Raw genomic sequence first — 17,644 nt, forward strand, 5'->3', positions numbered from 1 at the left:
CACTCAATCATCCTTAATCAGCCTTCGGAAGCGACCACGAGCAGTCTAATCAGCGTTCAGCAGCGACCACGAGCAGTCTTAATCGGCCTTCGGGGAGGTGTAGAGTCTTCTGACAAACAACGCGACAGACATGGAACCTACCGCTCCGCACATTAAGGCCACCATACCAGAGACAATCGATAGAATAGTAATGGAGTGGGCGAGCTGGAAGAAACCGGTCACCAGAGTGTTCCTCAAAAGGAAGAAGTACCCGAATAGCCACAAGGTCACACCAGCGGAAATGCCACTCATTACGGAGATGCTGAGTTGGAAGAGCTCCCGTCACTCACCGAGGCCATCGGTGGTCTTCACTGTTTAGCATCACGAATACAGCCACCACCGCAGCAAGTCCGTGTAAGGTTAGCAGCAAAATGAACCCAATGAGAATCTCCTGCCACTGTCCAAAGGAAGAACTGCTCCATAGTTCTCCGAAGAAGTATGTCCAGTGCACTGCGCTACCGCCCACAGAGACGAGGCCTGGCAACACCAAGCCCGCAGCGGTCAGGAAGTGCGAATTGTCGGGAAGGGGGCGGCTGAGGGAGGTCACACGGGCTGGAGGAGTCATGGATTTGAAAAGCATCAAACCGACCCGGGCCCCTAGGAGGTGCAACGGTAAGTTGGCTACGACGAGTAGTCCGACGCCTGTCAGTAGGAAGGAGAGTGTGACTGTCCCAGTCGTGCCGTAGGCGAATGAGATCGTATTGAAGTACACAAGGACGCAGAAGAGGAACAGGGGGAAAACCACCCACTGCAGCAGGTAGGCCTGTGAAACGGATTTCGTTTGGAACATGCGCAGGTAATACGAGCCCACGAACCCAGCCACAGTCTGGAACCCACAGTAGGTCCACACCAGCGTGTCTAGGAACTGGTGAGACTGCATACCTGTAGCCTCTGCGATGACAATCGAAGTTGTCACCGTGCATGAGAGTTGGACGCCTGCTGCGACGATGGCAGAGAGCAGAGGCAGCTGGCTCGGCTTCCGAAACGCATCACCCTGTACTTGCTTCCAGCCCGATTCCTCTTGCCCTTCGACATCTACCTCGCTAGAAGCGGCCTTGTTAAGCAGATGAATCACGGTTCCGGCGAGCAAAGCGACCATCATCATCCCGTTACACGTTGCGTAGGTCAGAATCTCGTTCTCAGTGTGTCGGGTCGCAGGTCTCAGAACGCGAGTGCGGCTTGCAGCATCCACGGCCTCAGTCCATTTCAGCGAGTAAGTGAATTTTATCGTGTCGTTCGTGTCCAGCGGCACGAGAGAGCGCGGAGTGATGGAGAACGATATTACCTTGTCGTCCTTGGAGGTGCAAACCACATCCTTGTGCGTGTACAGTAGGGGAGTGCCGTCCTTGGAGATGGCACCCAGAGGCACGCTGGCAGGCAGACCATCCATAGAGTATTCCACAAGATACTTAGCCCTAATAGCAGATCCAAGTTCCTGGGCATTTTCTGGCCGGAGACGCATGTTGCAGAGCTCTCGCGATTCAGAGTCCACCTTAAAACCGACATGGAGTCTCGAAAACAGAACGGGCGCATGTCCTGAAATAAGTTCTCCAAAGGAGATGTCTCTCCGAGTCACGGTTTCTGCCCAGAGCTCACATATGGGCAAGTCCTCTACACTGAAGGTCTCTTGCGGATTGTGAAGTGGGCTGAACCGGTTCGCCCAGACAGGAATCTGGTCTCCGTCCCTATAAGACAGCGTACCCGGCATCAGGCTGCCGAGCGCGATAGTGACTCCAAGCGCGATCCTCATAGTTTTTAGACTTTTATTCAGCGAGTTGACAACCCTCGCGGATCTCACTAATGTCAGCATCTAACCGACGGCGTTTCGCCAAAACCCCTGCAACCAAAGGGTCGACTTGCCATAAACACACGGAAGACCCAGACGTCACAACTAGAGTGTCGTGGTTCTGGAAACAGGCGACGTGCTCAACAAGCTCGCCAACCACCACTCGCTTCAACCTCAACTCTCGTGCGTCCCAGATGCCAAAGCCTCCAGTCGCCAGACCCATAACTAGGTGGTGGGCATCGTTCGTCCAGCAAGGCAAGAGCCGCGCAGCCACGGTGCTAATATGGTGGTAGGCGCATGTTTTCTGCTCCAAGATGGTTAATCTTGCCTTGGCCTCCACTTCAGTCGTAGAGTAGCCAAATAGTCTGTCGTCAGGGTCCACTTCACCCTCTTCTGATTTAGGCGAATCTCCTTCAAACAGTAGCCTGGTGCGGCGCACTGAGGGAGCGTTCAGTAATCTGCCGACATACTCCGGCGGTGTTTTCGTCATGTCTATCACCATCAGCTCAGCCAACGGCGATCGTGGCGTGCCGAAGTCTGCAAGTGATGTGCCGATCAGGAGCCTGGCCCCGCCTGGACTGAAGCTTAAGAACGATATAGCCTCAGAAGCGAGGTTCAGCATGCGATCCTGGATGTCGATGATCATTACGGCTTCCATTTGGCAAGGAACAGAGGCGGATGCGTCGGACTTGGCGCTCTCGCTGTACACCACGACGGTATGGTCTCCGTAGGCAACGGCGAACGTCATTGGATCGCAGCACGTGCCCACGGCACCGCCGAAGCGGTTTTTCTCGTTTGCTGGTCGACGGTGGTGTGTCTGCAATACGTCAAACGGACTGTAGGACAAAGCTGGACCATTCTCGTGCAGCGTAGACCATAAGTACGCGCAGTCTCGTCCTTGGTCGTCTGGATAGGTCGCCACAAAGAAAGGCCGAGACTTAAATGCCGCGAAAGCAGTGAATTCGTCTACGGCCGTGGGAAGGGAGTAACTACGCGCGAAGCGGTTCTCCTTAATATCCCACATCCTGACTGCCGTGACAAGTAGCTCGGACTTGCCCCTTTTGGCGCAGGGCTCTAAGCTGCTGACCAGCGTCATCGGCGAGGGACCCGACCCCACGAAAACCGCCCGTGTAGGGCGTAACTTCCGACTGTGTAGCTGCTTGGATGCTAGACGGCAGGATGTGACGCTATAGGTCTGAGTCTCGGGAAGCCTACTGGACCGAAACCCTTCGAGAGCGTTAGATACCGACAGCTGCTTGTGCAGGTGGTAGATCCACAGCGAGTCCTCTTGTGTGCCTACGAGAAACCGACACGAGTCCTCGCCATCTTCCACATCCAGAAACTCTGGAGCGCTGGTGAGGTCTGTTATTCGTCTGTGCAGCCGCCAGGACGCATAGGAAGACCAGAAGTCTTTCCCGTCTGCCGCAGTTGACTGGTCGTCCCATCTATTGTTCTTGCGGGCATCCGATGACGAGACGGAAGGAATCGACGTTGGGTTCGCATTGAAGAGGGTACGAGCCAGAGCCTCCTCCATAATCAGGAAATTACTAAGTGAAGTCACCTCCCTTCCCAATTTCGCCTTTCATTGCTAGTTTAGCGCGCAGGGAATGAACATCTGGCAGTGGGCACCTGTGCAGTTCTAGACGTCGTCGCTTTGGAAGTTTAGAGGCACAATGAACATTTCACGAGCCGCGGTCTCGCGGCCATAACGTCGACAGGTAGAGCGCTCGTTTTAGTATGTTGCGGCAGGTGGTGGTCATGGCCGCCAGGTTTTCCTCAGAGCGGATGGGGCAACAGTGACACAGGCGTACTGTGAATTCCAGATAGAGGTGCCGCATAAATTGCTATGTGATCCGAGCGTCTATGCTCACCTGAATGACTGGAAACTGGAAGGTGGGTCTCCCCACGTTGTTGCTCGTATTGCAAGGATCGACGATGACCACATGCTGAGGGTTGGTCTGGAACCTCGGAGGGATGTCTCTGTGGATTGCCGTAATCCCTGGCGTCTTCAGGGACGGTAGCGCGATGCACATCGTTGTAGGGTCAAACGACGCAACGAGCTCAGTGACATTTTCGTTTGCGATCGTCACGCTGGGTTCTAGGAGATCACACCCTGAGTAGAAGGCCAGCAATCTGAGGTTGAGCAGACCACGCACTCACCTCAAGAGCAGCCGACCAACGCTAAGTGAGGAGTCTTCTTGGGCTACGAAGGCAGCGGCCATCAGAAACAAGCTGTATGAGGCCAGGCCTCCACTGAAGGGCTTGTTTAGCCCTCCATTCCGAAGAAGTTGCTTCAGAACCAGCATCAGCTGCCTCAACTTGGGTGCGTCGTCGAGATACCGCTCGACGAGCACTACTGTTGGGATGCCGGTATGATTCTCGGTCTGCACTGTGATGTCCACTTGAATCGTATGACTCTTCAGAATTTTGGAGCTTTGCAGCATCAGTAGTGGCATGGTTTCCGACGGTATTACGAAAACCTCGTCTACCCATGCACCAATGGACGCCTTATTTCGCTTCCTCTTCGCCCCCTCCGCCAAGATCTCAGCGTCGATACATTCTGCGATGGTCAGGAGGACCTCCTGACGGTTGTCATCGTGCCCCTGCACACCTGTGAGAACCAGATCGATATCTGAGCACGGCAACGCCAGCCTAGTTTTGACGGACCCATACGGAAGCAGAACTGGATTGAGCACCTCTCTTCTCAAGTAGGCATTCTTTTGTACAGCCTTTCTGACTGCCTTAGAGACAACAGTTACCAGAAACCGTCGACAAGGCCCATCATTCGACCCGGTATAGGTGTCGACAGACGTCTAGCTCTATGTCCTTTGGTACCCCACCTCAAATTGGCTAATGTCCCGAGACAACGAGGCCTCTACTTCGAAGCGAGGACCGGCGGAATCCCTGATAAGCAGGCCCTTGCTGTCAGCTATATCGCCTAGAAGGAGGGATTCACTCATCGTGATTATACCAGATTAAAAATGACGTTTTCTGACCGAGACCCGTGGTTACAGTGCACAATGATTTATCAAGAAGCTCAGCGATGAAAAGTGTAGAATCGGAGAATCGGATGAAAGCGCTGTCTCTACGCAATGAAATTATGAATTTTCGATGATTCGTGAATGCCTCTTGAGCGAGCGCGGAGGGCTCACATTCAACGTCAAGGTCATGGCCGTGAACGAACCGAAGCCTTTCAGCTGGAGCCTCCTGGACGCCCTGAAGCGAGCGGAAACTGCGTATAAGTCGCCTGAGGAGTTGAAAAGGGAAGTCGACGACTGGATGACCCGTTTCGAGCTAACCGCGGAAGATGAACCAGAGGCTGACGCTGAAGGCTGGGTCAAAGTTGTTGATAAGAGAACTGGCAAGCACAAAGCCGTTGGGAACCGAGAGATGTGGGGGGCTTTTGGCGCCACGATGACGGCCAATGTCATCAAGAAGAAGCGGGCGAAGCCAGCGTCCTACGATGACTTCTACGCATTTCAGGTGAAACGCAGAAAAGCCGCCACGATAGACAAGTTGGCCGAGGACCTCGAATGTTAGAAATGCAAGTGTCTGTTCACCTCTCCCAAAGTTTCGTGCAGTTGCTTCCGCATGTCTACTAATTCCGAGTGTGACATTTCCCTGTAGTTAGCGGCCCGCTGGTCGACGGATTGCGACCGTTTCCGACATCGGTCGTCTCTTCGGTGACGGACAGGTGTCTCAGGTTCGTCCTTGAGCAGACGGCGCGCGTGTTCCCGACGCAAGCTAGCCACCTTAGACTCATGTTTCCGTCGAAACGCCTCTACTTTACGGTCGAGGCTCTGTTGGAGGCGGTCTCTGATAGCTTCAGCTGTCCGCTCCAATTGAACGCGCGACTCCCGCTTGACAGATCGAAGTTCTTCATTCCTCTCCTCTAAGGCCTTCAGCAGCTTTTTGACCTCTTTGCGAGAGTCAGCCAGCTCTGTTGCCTGGTCTTCCATGGTAGAAATCCGGAGCCGTAGCTCGTCTCTCGATGCACACGACTCCTGGTACTCCTCCCTCAACGTGGCATTCTCCTCCTTGAGGCGTTCGATTATCAGATTGGCCCTTTCGAACGCGCTCTCCAAACCTCTGAGTTCACTTTGAAGTTTGTTGGTCTCGACGACATCGATGTTCGATGTAATGACGTTCGCTAATTCCGCTTTGCCACGTTTTCGCTCTGCGGATTCTGTGTGACCCTATTGAGATCCTCACGTAGTTGTTGCTTAAGGTAGCTAATCTGCTCATGTTCCGATTGAAGCAGGTTTTCTTGCCCTTTCAACTCGTTTCGGATGATGTCCAACTCCAATTGGGTGACATGCAGATCCCTGGTGAGTCGAGAGTTTTCCTCGCGACAGGCTATTACCTGTGAAGTCAAACTGTTCACTTCGACCCTAGACTCATCCAGCTGCCGCTGGCTTAATGACAAAGCAGACTCGAGCTGCGAGAACTGGGGACATTCTAAATCCACAGGAGAAAGCTGCACGTCTGCCTTCCGCGCGTGCACGACCCACTCCTGGTTGGATCGGGCCGTCCCCGGCACAGGACTGTCCAAGAAGGGCGATGACAAGGGTGAGTGGTCGTCTCGGGACGTCTCACAAGCCAAGTCAACGATCCCTCCCTGGGGCAAGCGCAGAATGGGGCGGATCTCCTTGGGTAGTGCGCGAGCAATTCCAGGAGAGAGGATAGCGTGCCGTGATCTCTCATGTGTCATTGGCGTGGTAGAAAGATCCTGTGAGAAAGCAGAGTCTGACAGCTGCAGGGAGTCTGCACTAACGCCGAGCTCATACGCCGGCATAATACAAATATTTACACAGGATGACTAGTTGCATGGGCCGTCTGTTCAAGAAACGGAAGACTGAAAGGACTGATGTCAAGAAGCCACAAACTGTGACTGAGGAAATGTCCAGAGAGCAAGCCCTGGAGTGCCGAGGCCCTAGAAAGAAGACGGCCCGGTTCAACGATGCTGTGGAGGTGGTTGAATTCCATGAAGGCGAGAGAGCCTTACAGAAGGACGCCGCGAGGTCGGTTGGGCTGGAGGAACATATAGTGAGTCGAGTCCCATCAGAGGAACCCCAGTCCTGTTGCCTGGCAGATTCCATCGCAGAGCTCGACGAGGCGATTGCAACCTGCCGCAGTGCCGCAAAGCTGCAGTCACTGCTGGCGCGGAAGGCGGAACTGGAGGCGACGGTGTAAGAGGTCGGTTTTAAAAATGTTTCGAGTTATTGACGGCGCAATCTTTTATCGGGTTTTGATGGAGGAGTGACGTCCAAACGCGAGGAGCCGGAGTTCACTTCAGAATATCATTATTGCATTGAAATCCACACTAAAAACTACGCTTCTCACGTCCAAACATGAGGGAAAGGATCATCCGAGTGGCAAGCTGCCGGAAGACTAGGGTCTGAGCATGGGTTGCATATCACAGGGAGCGATGACTCCGCGCGGCAACAGCAGCAAGCGGTGATTACGGAGAAACTCACGTGTCCGGGAGGTTGAAATTCTGGGTGCCAGAATAAGTAGTAGATGCAACAGTAGATTATCGCCACCAGAGGAAGAATGCCTGCCATCCGCAGCGCCAACATGGATGGGCTGCACTTGCAACCCGGGTTGCATGCAATTTGAAACTTACGAACTAAAGGCGCCTTACGAATAACGGGCTTCGGTTCGTAGCCAGGTATTTGGGCACCGAGGCTCCAAACTTGGACGACGGGTAGGCAGAAGAAAGACCATCCCAAGCCACCGATCATACCTCCCATATGAGCCCAGTTGTCGGTGCTGTTCGTGAATCCCATAATAATGGAAACTAGCTGCATCAAATCTCATTGCTGGACTCACGACAACTATGACTGAGAAGGCTAGAATAATCTTCGGCCGAGGGATCGACCGCCAGAATTCCATGCAATATGCAACCATGGCAGCCATAAGGCCGAATAGGGCGCCTGAGGATCCCACTGTAACTGAGCAGGGGTCAGCAATCGCTGATACCAGGTTGCCGGTAACACCACTGACCGCGTATGTGCTGAATGTCCTCCAAAAACCCCAATCAGGCTCGAATATGTAGAGGTACTGCAGCTGCGAGAGAAGGTTGATTCCTAGATGGATCCATCCGGAGTGCATCCACATGGACCAAAACAGACGTACATACTCACCCTCGCGTATGCGATTGGTAGACAGGCCGCCCATGTCGTGCAGAATTTGTGGTTCTGGCCCAATCATCCAGTTGCGTGAACGCGGCGCGTGAAATGTACCGTACGTCGTAAAATTCAGAATCAATTCCTGAAGAAATATAAAGAACAGAATCCAAGTCGTACCCCAGGTGGTCAACAAACGGCCCAGTAGAGGATTATTGTGCAGAGCTGGGTCCTTCACGTTAAGCCCGCGTTTCCGGCCATTAAAGGGCGCCAGTGGATTAGGCGGGCTTCGCCTGTCTACCAGTCCTCCCCCCTGTGTGTACATTTGTCTGATGTTCCTCTCGGCAGGTACTTCGTCCAGCCGATCGTAGGGAGTCTGCTCCATTTGACAGGCTGCTCGAAGACACTCCCGTCGGACCTCAGGGTCTACTGCCTCGATGGCATTAAAGACGTCCATCAAGTCATCCTGCGTAACGAGAACGGCAGACGCTCACATTGTCCAGAAACAGTGAGCCCACACGGACCAGCGGCGATGCCTCCTCAAAGAAGCCCATTTGACGATTAATAGGTCAGATTAAATATCACAATGGGGACGGGAGTCTTTACTGTTCGTAAAGTGGATTAAATTCGACAATGGAAAGTTTCTGTTCGTAAAGTGGAACGTTGATCTCATACAAAGTTGGCATCATTGATTATGTGGTCGTCAGCCACAAAGGGCTTGGCAGAAGCAGTGGAGACTGCAGCTCCCCGTGCAGAGTCGAAGCTTCCACAACGGGTACCACCTACATTCGTCGTCAACTGCGATCGGTCGCGCTTGAGAAACTTGTCTACCCTTCTTTCGAGGGATTTTCCGAAGTCTGGCGACGTTTCCAAAAGAAACTTTGGATCCTGGTATAATCCACGAACTAGGGAGACCATCATAATGCACACCAGAATGCACAGCGGAAAGCCAATGGACACGACACACGCTTGAAGGCCTGATAGAGCTGTTGTGCCTCCGGCAAGCAGCAGAATTGCTGCCGTAGCGCCTTCGGCGGTGGCCCAAAATATTCGTTGCCAAACTGGCACAACCAAAGTATCCATGTCACTCGTCAGCAAGTCGACCACGAACGACCCTGAATCTGAGCTGGTAACGAAGAAAACGAGGATGACTACCATGGCAAGGACTGACGAGACCTGTGCCCATGGCAGGTATTCGAGAAGTTTGTACACCGCGACAGCAGTGTTGGCCTGGACAGCCTTAGTGATCTCTCCATTGGCAACATTGGGGTCCATGTCGAATTGTATTGCGGTCGAACCGAAAACAGTGAACCAGAAGACAGAGACAAGACTGGGTACCAACATCACCCCGCCAATGAACTCCCGAATGGTGCGTCCTCGGGATATGCGAGCGATGAACATACCGACAAAAGGTGACCAGGAGGCCCACCATGCAACATAGAAGATAGTCCATGATTGCATCCACTCCTTCTCGTAAGGGTCATACGCACCGGTGCGTAAGCAACGCTGCAACAAAACATTAATGTAGCCGCCCGTGTTGTCCACGAACGCGTCGAAGATGAGCCTCGTGGGTCCGGTAACAATGACAAACAATGCCAGTAGGAAGGCCAACGTGAGATTCACATTGGACAAGATCTTAATTCCTTTGTCCAGACCGGACAACAGCGAGCCAATGGCGCACAGCGTAGTAACGACAATAATCACGGCTTGCACCCAAGAGGTGTCTGGTACACCCCAGAGAAAGTTCATTCCAGCAGAGATGTTCGTTGCACCAGCACCCAAGGACGTCGCAAGTCCAAATAGACAACCAAAAACGGCGATGACGTCAATGACATGACCAGGCCATTTGAAAATGTATCTTCCCAAGACAGGATAGAAGCACGATCTAATGGTCAGAGGAAGTCCGAGCCTGAACGAAAAGTAAGCAATGCTCATTCCCATGATAAGGTAAACAGCCCATCCATGGAAGCACCAGTGAAACAGAGTTAACGGCACCGCATTTTGGCGCATAAACTCCGACCGGATGCCATAGGATTGAAGGGGAGGGTAGTTCAAGAAGGTAATGGGCTCGGAAACGCTGTAGAACACCAGACCAATACCCATGCCAGCACTGAAGAGCATCGAAAACCATGATATGCTCGAGAATTCTGGTTCATCGTAATCAGACCCTAATCTGATGTCAGCAAACCGACTGAAAAACAGGAACGCGATTAAGAAGAGGACGCTTGCGAACGTGCCGATGTAGAACCAGGAGAAATTCTGGTTTAGCACTTCCAACATAATTTGGAAGCCCCTGGGAACTGCTGGGATGGATGCGGTGAGGGTCAAAAAGACCACGAGCAGCAGAGCAGCAGAGAAGAAGACTGGGGGGTTTGTTGACCCAATCAGATTTCGCCAACAGCCTTGCGGAGGTATGCTCGGACTCGGCGACAGGACGGCATTTGTGTCTTCGGAGACTTCGGAGGAGACACTAACTTCTGTTGCCGCGATGGAGCTCATCGAATGAAATTGAATTAGGGGATTTCGGAGAACCCACATACAATACATGGTATCCAATTAGATATTCCGCTTCATCTGTAGCCTGTCCCCTAGTCCACGTCTTACCCGAAGCAAATGCGACTCTGATTCCTGCCGTCTGGAATAAACCGGGCAATAGAAAGCATCCACACAGACGTCTGCGATCACAGCGGACCCAGCACACCCCATACATACCCTTCGACATGTCAGCAGCTGCTCCTCTAGGTCCCGGAGACCCTGCAGCGAATCGATGGGGCGTGACTCAGCGGCATCGACTTTGGCGAAGTGCACAATAGATGAGCTGGCGTTGAGTTGTGTGTTTCGGCCATTTTGGGAAGGGGATGTTCGGGAGAGCGCCACTGGTATACAAGGAGGTCGTGGGAGTCCCATCAGCCATGCCAACGGGGGAGAAAAACTCACACGCACGCTGTTGAACCACTCCCGCAGCCTAACTACTGGGTGTAGGTTGAACATTCTTTCAAGGGGCTGATAGAGTGCTGTCGCGGCGTAGTATGAGCTGTCGAAGTCGAGGTAATGCCCGAAGCCTGCAGCACGAAGCTCGTCATCGAACTGAACACACCTTCCGTCGCGGTGGAAGGGCATCAGCGGCTCAAACTCCTTCGAGAGGCTGTGGATGTAGTATGGCGCGACTGCCTTGTCAACCAGACGGCCTGGACGACTGGAGAAGGCAAAGGCTACCCTTTCGCGTGCGGGTTGCATGCGCGTGTGGGAGGCACGATGATAGAGAACAGTTGTATGAGCTGGGAGGGTGTGAATCCTTGTGGACACACGTCGGTCAAAGGCATACTTGCCAGGAGTGGAGTCTTGGAATAGGATGAAGTCCGAGAGATCACCGGAGTCGAATCGAACGCTCAATGGGGAGTGTGGCCAAGGCACACGCCCCCCAGCACGAACGAGCTCCTCATGCAAGAACTGCTGGAGAGAGAACGGAGAGGCTCCCTGAGCCACCAAAGTCAAGGACTTGGACATCACTCGTTGGATTAGCCTACAGTGGTCCCTTCGGATGTTCTCCAATCCCTTTGACTCCAAGAACGGAGGCGTAGACTCATCAGTGTGACACCACCCACCGTACCGCTTCTTGGTTTGAAGCCAACAAGGGCAGTACACCTTCTCCAGCAGGAATCTTACAGGTGGGGGGAACATGCTAGAGCACACGTCAGCGATTGTCTGTCCAAGTGCGAACGCGCCTCGCACCGTCTGACCAGGCATCAAGACAAATAAAGAATCTGTGTCTCCGTACACAACCCTACACTGCCACTCCGGGTGCTCTTGTATCTTGAGCGCGCATCGCTCCAAAGAAACCCGCGCCAGCTGGACGATGGCGTTGGCTACCTCGGGACAAGGCATGCGGCCGGAGAAGGAGGCGCCGGTGTACCCGTACGACACGTTTGCAACCATTTTCAGCGCGAACTGCCGGTAGTTCTGTCTCCGGAGCCAGGCGGAAACGCCACCCTCAAGGTGAGGTGCGAACCGCGAGGGATCCCTGTTGACGGCTTTCATGGTGGATTTAATCAACAGCCTCGCTCCGATTACTTCCTCGAGGATCGAAGGTAACACGCCGCGCCTCGTGAACGGGTGAACGAATGCTGATTCATCTGGCGTCACGACCCATGAGAAGGGTCCGCATGCAGCTTCGCATATGTCCACTGGGGCGACGGATAACTGCGAAAACCCAAAGGTACTTGGTCGGTCAGGGCTGAATCGCCCAAGTCGACAACGCCGACGAACACGGGATGGAGGCTCCCTCAAGCCTGGAGGTGTCTTCCGGTTTACCAGCATCCCCAGACAGGTCGAGAAGCACAGATTGTAGGCGATTACCAGGCTGGGATACAGAGATTGAAAATCAAATACTGCCACCGGCTCGAAGTAGAAGCCGCTCAGTGGCTCGAGAACCAATGGAACGCATTCAGCTGCCTGCATGTTCGTCACCTGCTCCTTTGAGGCTGACAGGTGCAGATACCCATAGGCTTGGGAAGCGCGGTATAACAGGGCTTCAACCTTGAACTGCGACCCTCGAACTAGGATTTCACAGAGGTCGCTTTGAAACATGAGGGCCATCGCCTGCGCCCTGCCCAAGACCTCCAGCTTCGCTTCAGCTGCGAGAAGGCGTCCTACGAGCCGAGTAACGTACTCGAGGGCGAGGGGCTTGGAGGGGGACCTCCATAGTGCGGCTAACGTCGCAGGCGAGACCGTCGGCAGCGTCTCGCCGAGCACCTCCCGAATCATAGCCGGTATGGTTGCCTGCTGAAGCTTGGTCTCCGCAAGTAAGGTCTCCATTAGGCTGACACACACACGCCCCTCGAGCCGCTTCACGTTCTTCAGCTTGAGGTATGCGTGAGGGATGTCCTCCGCGTCCACCAACGCCCTCCATTGCTCCGGTTGCTGGAAGCCAGCCATATGGGCTCTTTTGAGGATGAACTTCAACCCGTGGGTGTTGTCGGCAGATAGCAGCAGGACAGGGTCATATTCTCGCAGTAACCTCGTCACAGACTCAAATATGACTCCCTCTGATCCGTCAACACAACTCCAAGCCCACTCGCCCTCGTGTCCCTCAAACGCCGTGAGCTTAGCCTCGTTGGAAGACGAGGTGGTCATGGTGCGCACGCCGTAGACAAGACCCAGGATGGCGTCTGTTTGGGGATCTGGACTTCGCCGACATGACTCAGTGACGCATTCATCCCAGAAAGGAACGTCAACAATAGCGTACAGACAAAGAGCCGAGGCCAGAATTGGGAAGGGTGTCCTATCAAGCAATGCCTTAAGTGCGCCAACACTCGCAATGTCGAGGTCATCAGGTGAGTCCAAAGGTTCGAGCAGAGATCGGCATTCCACCAACGGAGAGGGCGACTCCATAGAAGTCATCTCATAGGGTTCTGACGGGAACACGCGTCTTAACCTAGAGGGGGAGTCTTCCTGCAGCTCCAGTAGCTTCGAGACTGGCAGAGGTCCTCGCGGCGTGGATGCAGGCTTGGCTGTGGAGGCGCCTGCGGCTGTGGAGGCGTCTGCGGCTGTGGAGGCGTCTGCGGCTGTGGAGGCGTCTGCGGCTGTGAAGGCGTCTGCGGAGATCGCAGTTGAGAGGTCGATGCGTGTACATTGCACCTGAACCTCCACGTGTGCTGGCGGCGCAGTGGGAGGCGCTGGAGGAGTGCGCCAGAAGCTGAGTGCCAGCTCACCCGTTGCTAGCAGGCTCTTGGCTCGTGACGGCCGCTCCGTCGACAAGGTGCAAAGGCAGACGCCGACCGATGGTCGCCGATCTGGCGGCAACGCCAGGAGTCGTAACCGGGCGCCCGGAAGCACGACGCCACCGCACCGCGAGCACTCAAGGTCGAGGCGAGGCAGCGCGTGAGGATAGACGGCGGGTTTCTCTTGGAAGGCTTTCCAGGGAGCGGACGCCAGGCCAACCAATGGCAATGGTCGGCAGGGGCTGCCGGAGTGTGCAAGTCTAACAACTTCGTTCGCGAGCTCCTTCGTCTGTGGCTGGCGGCTCAGCATGTCTGACCACTGGTCCTCCAGGCGAGGTTGTCGCTGGGAGATAGGATGGTACAACGGGTCGTCCACTGTCGCGACACCGGCACTGGACCTCAAGATCGCGTCTTCCGTGAAAATGCGGCGCAATGCCGGCGCCACTGGAGGTGCGTTCTCGCAGGCAACGTCCCAGAGGTAACCGCATCGGTCACAGACCTGGTTTGGGCGAGCGGTCGACCTGCTGGGTTTGAACGTTACCAAGCGCTGTCGGTCCATGCGGTACTCGAGGGGGTCACTTGACAGCATCTGGGCCTTGGACGGCGCAAAGAACACTGTACCACCGGTGTGTACGTTTAGAGCGACCATGGCCTGCACATTGAAATTGAAGTGAACGTCGTAGACTGGGAGGGGGTTGCCAAGCTTCCCCTCTACCATCATCCCTGCCAATTTCCGGCAATGTGAGATACCTGGCATCTGAATGAGCGGCCTCAGGGACTCTCACTTGTATTTTAAGGAATGGCGAGCAGTGGGCCTGATACCCGTATATAGACCGACGCCACACCAAGCGCATGTCAACCGAGATGAACCCCAGAGAGTTGCAGGCAGCAACGAGAGACGTGATCTCAGTGCGGATGCGCGACTGAAGAAGGGGTGGAATCTGTCGAGAGGACAGAAGGAGAAGGTCCCGCTCAAGTGTCGCCCAAGGAAGCCTTGCGTAGAAGCATGGCAATAGGTCGGTCACGTGCAGTGTGACTTTCTGAGGTTTGGCGTCCAATCCTATGCAGCCCGCGATGAGGCCATGCAGCCTCAGATTAGTGAGGGATGGTCTATCATCCACTGTAATGACCGTTATGGCCAGCATGAAATTAGCCCATTGATAGAATGTCGCTAGAACTAGGCGACTTAATGGTCAACGCAAAAGAACTACAAGTGATAACATCAACGTGACACCAAGCCCTTCCACTAAATGAGCCATTATTGGCAGGATGCGTTTGTATGAAATACAAAGGCATTCATGTCCTTACCCGCTTCTTGGGAGCCTCGCGCTCACCAGCCAGGATGCCAAGCTGATGGAATTGATTGACCAGGTAGCAGCGCCGTTTCTGCGTGACTTGCAGGCCCTAACCAACCATTCAATGTGGACTTTGCCGGACATCACCGGCATCACGTCGTTGTGGGCGAAGGAAGATTTTGATGCGCCGCCGGTTTCCATCGCCCCCACGCAGCGAAACCTCAGTGTAAGGCCGTTCCTCTGTCATCAGCGAGAAATGTGCCGGCGGCTACAGGATGTCACCAGCAAAAACATGAGCTTCCACGAAGTGGAGGACATCCTGAGCCTTTTGACCTCGCCCCCCAACGTCGTCGCGCCAGTGTCATGGTTAAGGTACGTAATGGGTGACCTCATCTCTGACATCTCGGACATAACTGCGGCGGTATCCAGAGTGAAACGTGCTGGAAGTCTGTCTTCCAAGCAGATCTTGCGAGTACACCTCTCAGGAGTCGAGCTCCGATGCGTCACTAACTGCACACATTTGTTGGTTCGAGATCTGTTGAAAATGGATGACGCACAGCTGCGTTGCTCACTCGTGGACTTCGTGACCTTGTTCGCAATTGTGAAGACCGCTCCCGCGCTGACAGAGATGGCGATCACTACGGCACTTCAGGCCTTAGGTCGAGTAAAAGCCAAACACTCCGAGGCGAGAATCTACAGTCTCTTCGTCGTGGGGTACCTGCATCGACTGGCATCAGGTCAGAGTCCACCAGCTTCAGCTACTCCGATTTCGGCGTTTGTGTGGCGTGGCCTAGTCGAAGCTATCGAGGCAGTGGCCGGCGCCGAGGACTGGCTCGTCGCGTCATTTCGGGATATGGATTGGTCGCTGGAAAGGACCCCGCTTCAATTGAAAGTCGCTGTCCGCCAGCGTTTAGGCATGGGCTACGAGGGCCAAAATCCAGCTAACATCCTCCTTCAACACTTGAAACCGCAATGGGATGCGATGCAGGCGGAATTTCGCGACGGCGAGTTGCTTCGGCGCCTCGAAATTGCGAAACTGGGGCGCTGGTGGATGAATCTGATGGTCTCTGGACTCGTTGTTGCACTGGTGGGCATGTTGTCTGCGGTACCCAGGAACTTGGTCGATTCTGCCAAGTATGTACTCTCCTCCCTGGCGCTCTCACAAGAACACTCCCTCTATCGTATCCGCATGCTGTGTATCGCCATCCACAGCGTTCGTGAGCTCGCCTACGACGACTGCATACCTGAAGCCATCAGAGACCTCCTTGATTGTCTTCCATACGACGGCATGACTGTCCTGCATCCCAATCCGTACGAATCCGTACCCATGGTCGCTTGCTTAGAGGAGTTCAGTCATTTCCTTTCGGGTTTGAAGTCAACGCACATGAGGCAGGCTTTTGGTTTGGCTTTGATGGCCATCTATCAACGCTCTTGGCGCAACGACTTTCACTATCCAGAGGTTGTGTCGTTTCTTGTGAAGTGGGCCGCGACCTCAAGGCGGTTGCCTTTCGACATCTCGGTCACAATGGCCCCGCTAATAACCCAAGGAGTTGGAGATGGAGTCAACATCTCTGAGACAACCAGGCTCGATCTCCAGTTGTTCCTCGAGACATGCAAGACGGTGTCCTATGAGGACAGATGGGAACCCTTTCTGGAGCCCGACTACCTCGACATCTTAACGCGTCCGTTTCGGGACCGCATGCCTGCATTGCTAATTGCGGCCAGGGCACTAAAGCTCCTGCACGACCCCGATCCGCTGTTGGTAAAATGCTACGACATGATTTGCCAAGTCTTCACAGCTTGTAAACCCTTCGACATGATCAAAATGGCCAGGAGCAGCATTCAGAGGACACACACGGCCCTCGAACGGCTGAAGGACAAGGATGCATCGGTCGACAAAATTCGATCCTCGATTCTGCGGAACTACTTACTGACAAATGTCCAAACACTGTCGCCTTTCATCCAACGATATCTGGACATTCGATCTAGTGATGGCTCCTTCCATTTAGAACTGCCAGAAAAGACACAGAAAGCGAAGACAAAGAAACCCACCAAGAAAACGGCAAAAACACTGAGGAAGGATCATAGAACAACATGCACGGCACACCTCGAACCAAACCTCGAACCTAACCTCGAACCTGAGCTCGAGGAGGACACCGAAATCCCAGCCCTGTGTGGGCCAGCCCTGTGTGGGCCAGCCCTGTGTGGGCCAGCCCTGTGTGGGCCAGCCGTGCTACGCCTGTCCCGATGTGTACTCGAAGCGAAGAATGTATCCTGTATGGGGGAAATACAATTATGTCGTGCGAGTTACACATAAACTCAGAATCAGAAAATATGTGCTCGGTATCTTTTCTCGATGACGTCCACCAATGACGGGTACACACGTACTGTTCCGATTTCGTAGTGGTATGCATGTTTAGAGAATAGGGATTTTCCTCGGAACTTCCCCCGTTTATTGACAATTCCCCGTGTGCTCGGATGTGTATGGTGCCACTTAGGCTCTCGAATATTCAATCAGAAACTTGTGGGGTGAAACATAACTCAAAGGAGATTATGGCATAAAACTAGCAGATTTCAGGGTCTGTGGATTTCAAAGGCTGTGGGTTACTGCGGGATGATTCCTTCGAACAGTCTTTTGACTGAGAGCCGCTTCATCAGGCGTCAAAGCAGGTGAGT

At 54.0% G+C, this 17,644-nt stretch overlaps 9 protein-coding genes across 17 annotated transcripts; 2 read left to right on the forward strand and 7 right to left on the reverse strand.

Annotated features, from left to right (window-relative positions):
- Positions 1–78: 78 nt before the first annotated feature.
- On the reverse strand, positions 79–1,789 carry KVP18_003658 (uncharacterized protein; the record flags this gene model as incomplete). Of its 2 annotated transcripts, XM_067955568.1 has the most annotated exons (2): positions 79–301; positions 330–1,747. In XM_067955568.1, the coding sequence occupies 2 exons, from the start codon at positions 1,745–1,747 to the stop codon at positions 79–81; spliced, it is 1,641 nt and encodes a 546-aa protein (XP_067813129.1). The 2 variants fall into 2 exon arrangements, with proteins under 2 accessions (XP_067813129.1, XP_067813128.1); XM_067955567.1 differs by lacking the exon at positions 79–301 and having other exon boundaries at positions 326–1,789.
- A 13-nt stretch (positions 1,790–1,802) lies between these two features.
- KVP18_003663 (uncharacterized protein) lies at positions 1,803–3,359 on the reverse strand (the record flags this gene model as incomplete). The annotated part of the gene is made up of 1 exon (XM_067955575.1): positions 1,803–3,359. One exon carries the CDS (start codon positions 3,357–3,359, stop codon positions 1,803–1,805), a length of 1,557 nt encoding a protein of 518 aa, XP_067813136.1.
- Positions 3,360–3,669: 310 nt separating this feature from the next.
- KVP18_003661 (uncharacterized protein) lies at positions 3,670–4,785 on the reverse strand (the record flags this gene model as incomplete). Of its 2 annotated transcripts, XM_067955573.1 has the most annotated exons (3): positions 3,670–3,958; positions 3,986–4,638; positions 4,666–4,785. In XM_067955573.1, the coding sequence occupies 3 exons, from the start codon at positions 4,783–4,785 to the stop codon at positions 3,670–3,672; spliced, it is 1,062 nt and encodes a 353-aa protein (XP_067813134.1). The 2 variants fall into 2 exon arrangements, with proteins under 2 accessions (XP_067813134.1, XP_067813133.1); XM_067955572.1 differs by lacking the exons at positions 3,670–3,958; positions 4,666–4,785 and having other exon boundaries at positions 3,982–4,281.
- Positions 4,786–5,361: 576 nt separating this feature from the next.
- On the reverse strand, positions 5,362–6,620 carry KVP18_003669 (uncharacterized protein; the record flags this gene model as incomplete). 2 transcript variants are annotated; one of them, XM_067955583.1, is made up of 2 exons in its annotated part: positions 5,362–6,002; positions 6,038–6,620. In XM_067955583.1, 2 exons carry the CDS (start codon positions 6,618–6,620, stop codon positions 5,362–5,364), a joined length of 1,224 nt encoding a protein of 407 aa, XP_067813144.1. The 2 variants fall into 2 exon arrangements, with proteins under 2 accessions (XP_067813144.1, XP_067813145.1); XM_067955584.1 differs by having other exon boundaries at positions 5,362–6,011.
- A 32-nt stretch (positions 6,621–6,652) lies between these two features.
- On the forward strand, positions 6,653–7,018 carry KVP18_003653 (uncharacterized protein; the record flags this gene model as incomplete). Of its 2 annotated transcripts, XM_067955558.1 has the most annotated exons (2): positions 6,725–6,871; positions 6,902–7,018. In XM_067955558.1, 2 exons carry the CDS (start codon positions 6,725–6,727, stop codon positions 7,016–7,018), a joined length of 264 nt encoding a protein of 87 aa, XP_067813119.1. The 2 variants fall into 2 exon arrangements, with proteins under 2 accessions (XP_067813118.1, XP_067813119.1); XM_067955557.1 differs by having other exon boundaries at positions 6,653–7,018.
- A 146-nt stretch (positions 7,019–7,164) lies between these two features.
- KVP18_003656 (uncharacterized protein) lies at positions 7,165–8,507 on the reverse strand (the record flags this gene model as incomplete). 2 transcript variants are annotated; one of them, XM_067955563.1, is made up of 3 exons in its annotated part: positions 7,165–7,629; positions 7,658–8,419; positions 8,448–8,507. In XM_067955563.1, 3 exons carry the CDS (start codon positions 8,505–8,507, stop codon positions 7,165–7,167), a joined length of 1,287 nt encoding a protein of 428 aa, XP_067813124.1. The 2 variants fall into 2 exon arrangements, with proteins under 2 accessions (XP_067813124.1, XP_067813123.1); XM_067955562.1 differs by lacking the exon at positions 8,448–8,507 and having other exon boundaries at positions 7,466–8,410.
- A 115-nt stretch (positions 8,508–8,622) lies between these two features.
- KVP18_003659 (uncharacterized protein) lies at positions 8,623–10,452 on the reverse strand (the record flags this gene model as incomplete). Of its 2 annotated transcripts, none has more annotated exons than XM_067955570.1 (1): positions 8,623–10,452. In XM_067955570.1, the coding sequence occupies one exon, from the start codon at positions 10,450–10,452 to the stop codon at positions 8,623–8,625; it is 1,830 nt and encodes a 609-aa protein (XP_067813131.1). The 2 variants fall into 2 exon arrangements, with proteins under 2 accessions (XP_067813131.1, XP_067813130.1); XM_067955569.1 differs by having other exon boundaries at positions 8,623–10,233.
- A 57-nt stretch (positions 10,453–10,509) lies between these two features.
- KVP18_003668 (uncharacterized protein) lies at positions 10,510–14,818 on the reverse strand (the record flags this gene model as incomplete). Of its 2 annotated transcripts, XM_067955582.1 has the most annotated exons (2): positions 10,510–14,430; positions 14,459–14,818. In XM_067955582.1, 2 exons carry the CDS (start codon positions 14,816–14,818, stop codon positions 10,510–10,512), a joined length of 4,281 nt encoding a protein of 1,426 aa, XP_067813143.1. The 2 variants fall into 2 exon arrangements, with proteins under 2 accessions (XP_067813143.1, XP_067813142.1); XM_067955581.1 differs by lacking the exon at positions 14,459–14,818 and having other exon boundaries at positions 10,510–14,394.
- A 124-nt stretch (positions 14,819–14,942) lies between these two features.
- KVP18_003650 (uncharacterized protein) lies at positions 14,943–17,285 on the forward strand (the record flags this gene model as incomplete). 2 transcript variants are annotated; one of them, XM_067955554.1, is made up of 1 exon in its annotated part: positions 14,943–17,285. In XM_067955554.1, one exon carries the CDS (start codon positions 14,943–14,945, stop codon positions 17,283–17,285), a length of 2,343 nt encoding a protein of 780 aa, XP_067813115.1. The 2 variants fall into 2 exon arrangements, with proteins under 2 accessions (XP_067813115.1, XP_067813114.1); XM_067955553.1 differs by having other exon boundaries at positions 15,093–17,285.
- Between the last annotated feature and the right edge of the window lie 359 nt (positions 17,286–17,644).

This window comes from the organism of the source record quoted next (assembly GCF_019968955.1).
Source record: "MAG: Porospora cf. gigantea A chromosome Unknown PgA_NODE_130_length_35758_cov_341.584, whole genome shotgun sequence".
Classification (NCBI taxonomy): Eukaryota; Apicomplexa; class Conoidasida; order Eugregarinorida; family Porosporidae; genus Porospora; species Porospora cf. gigantea A.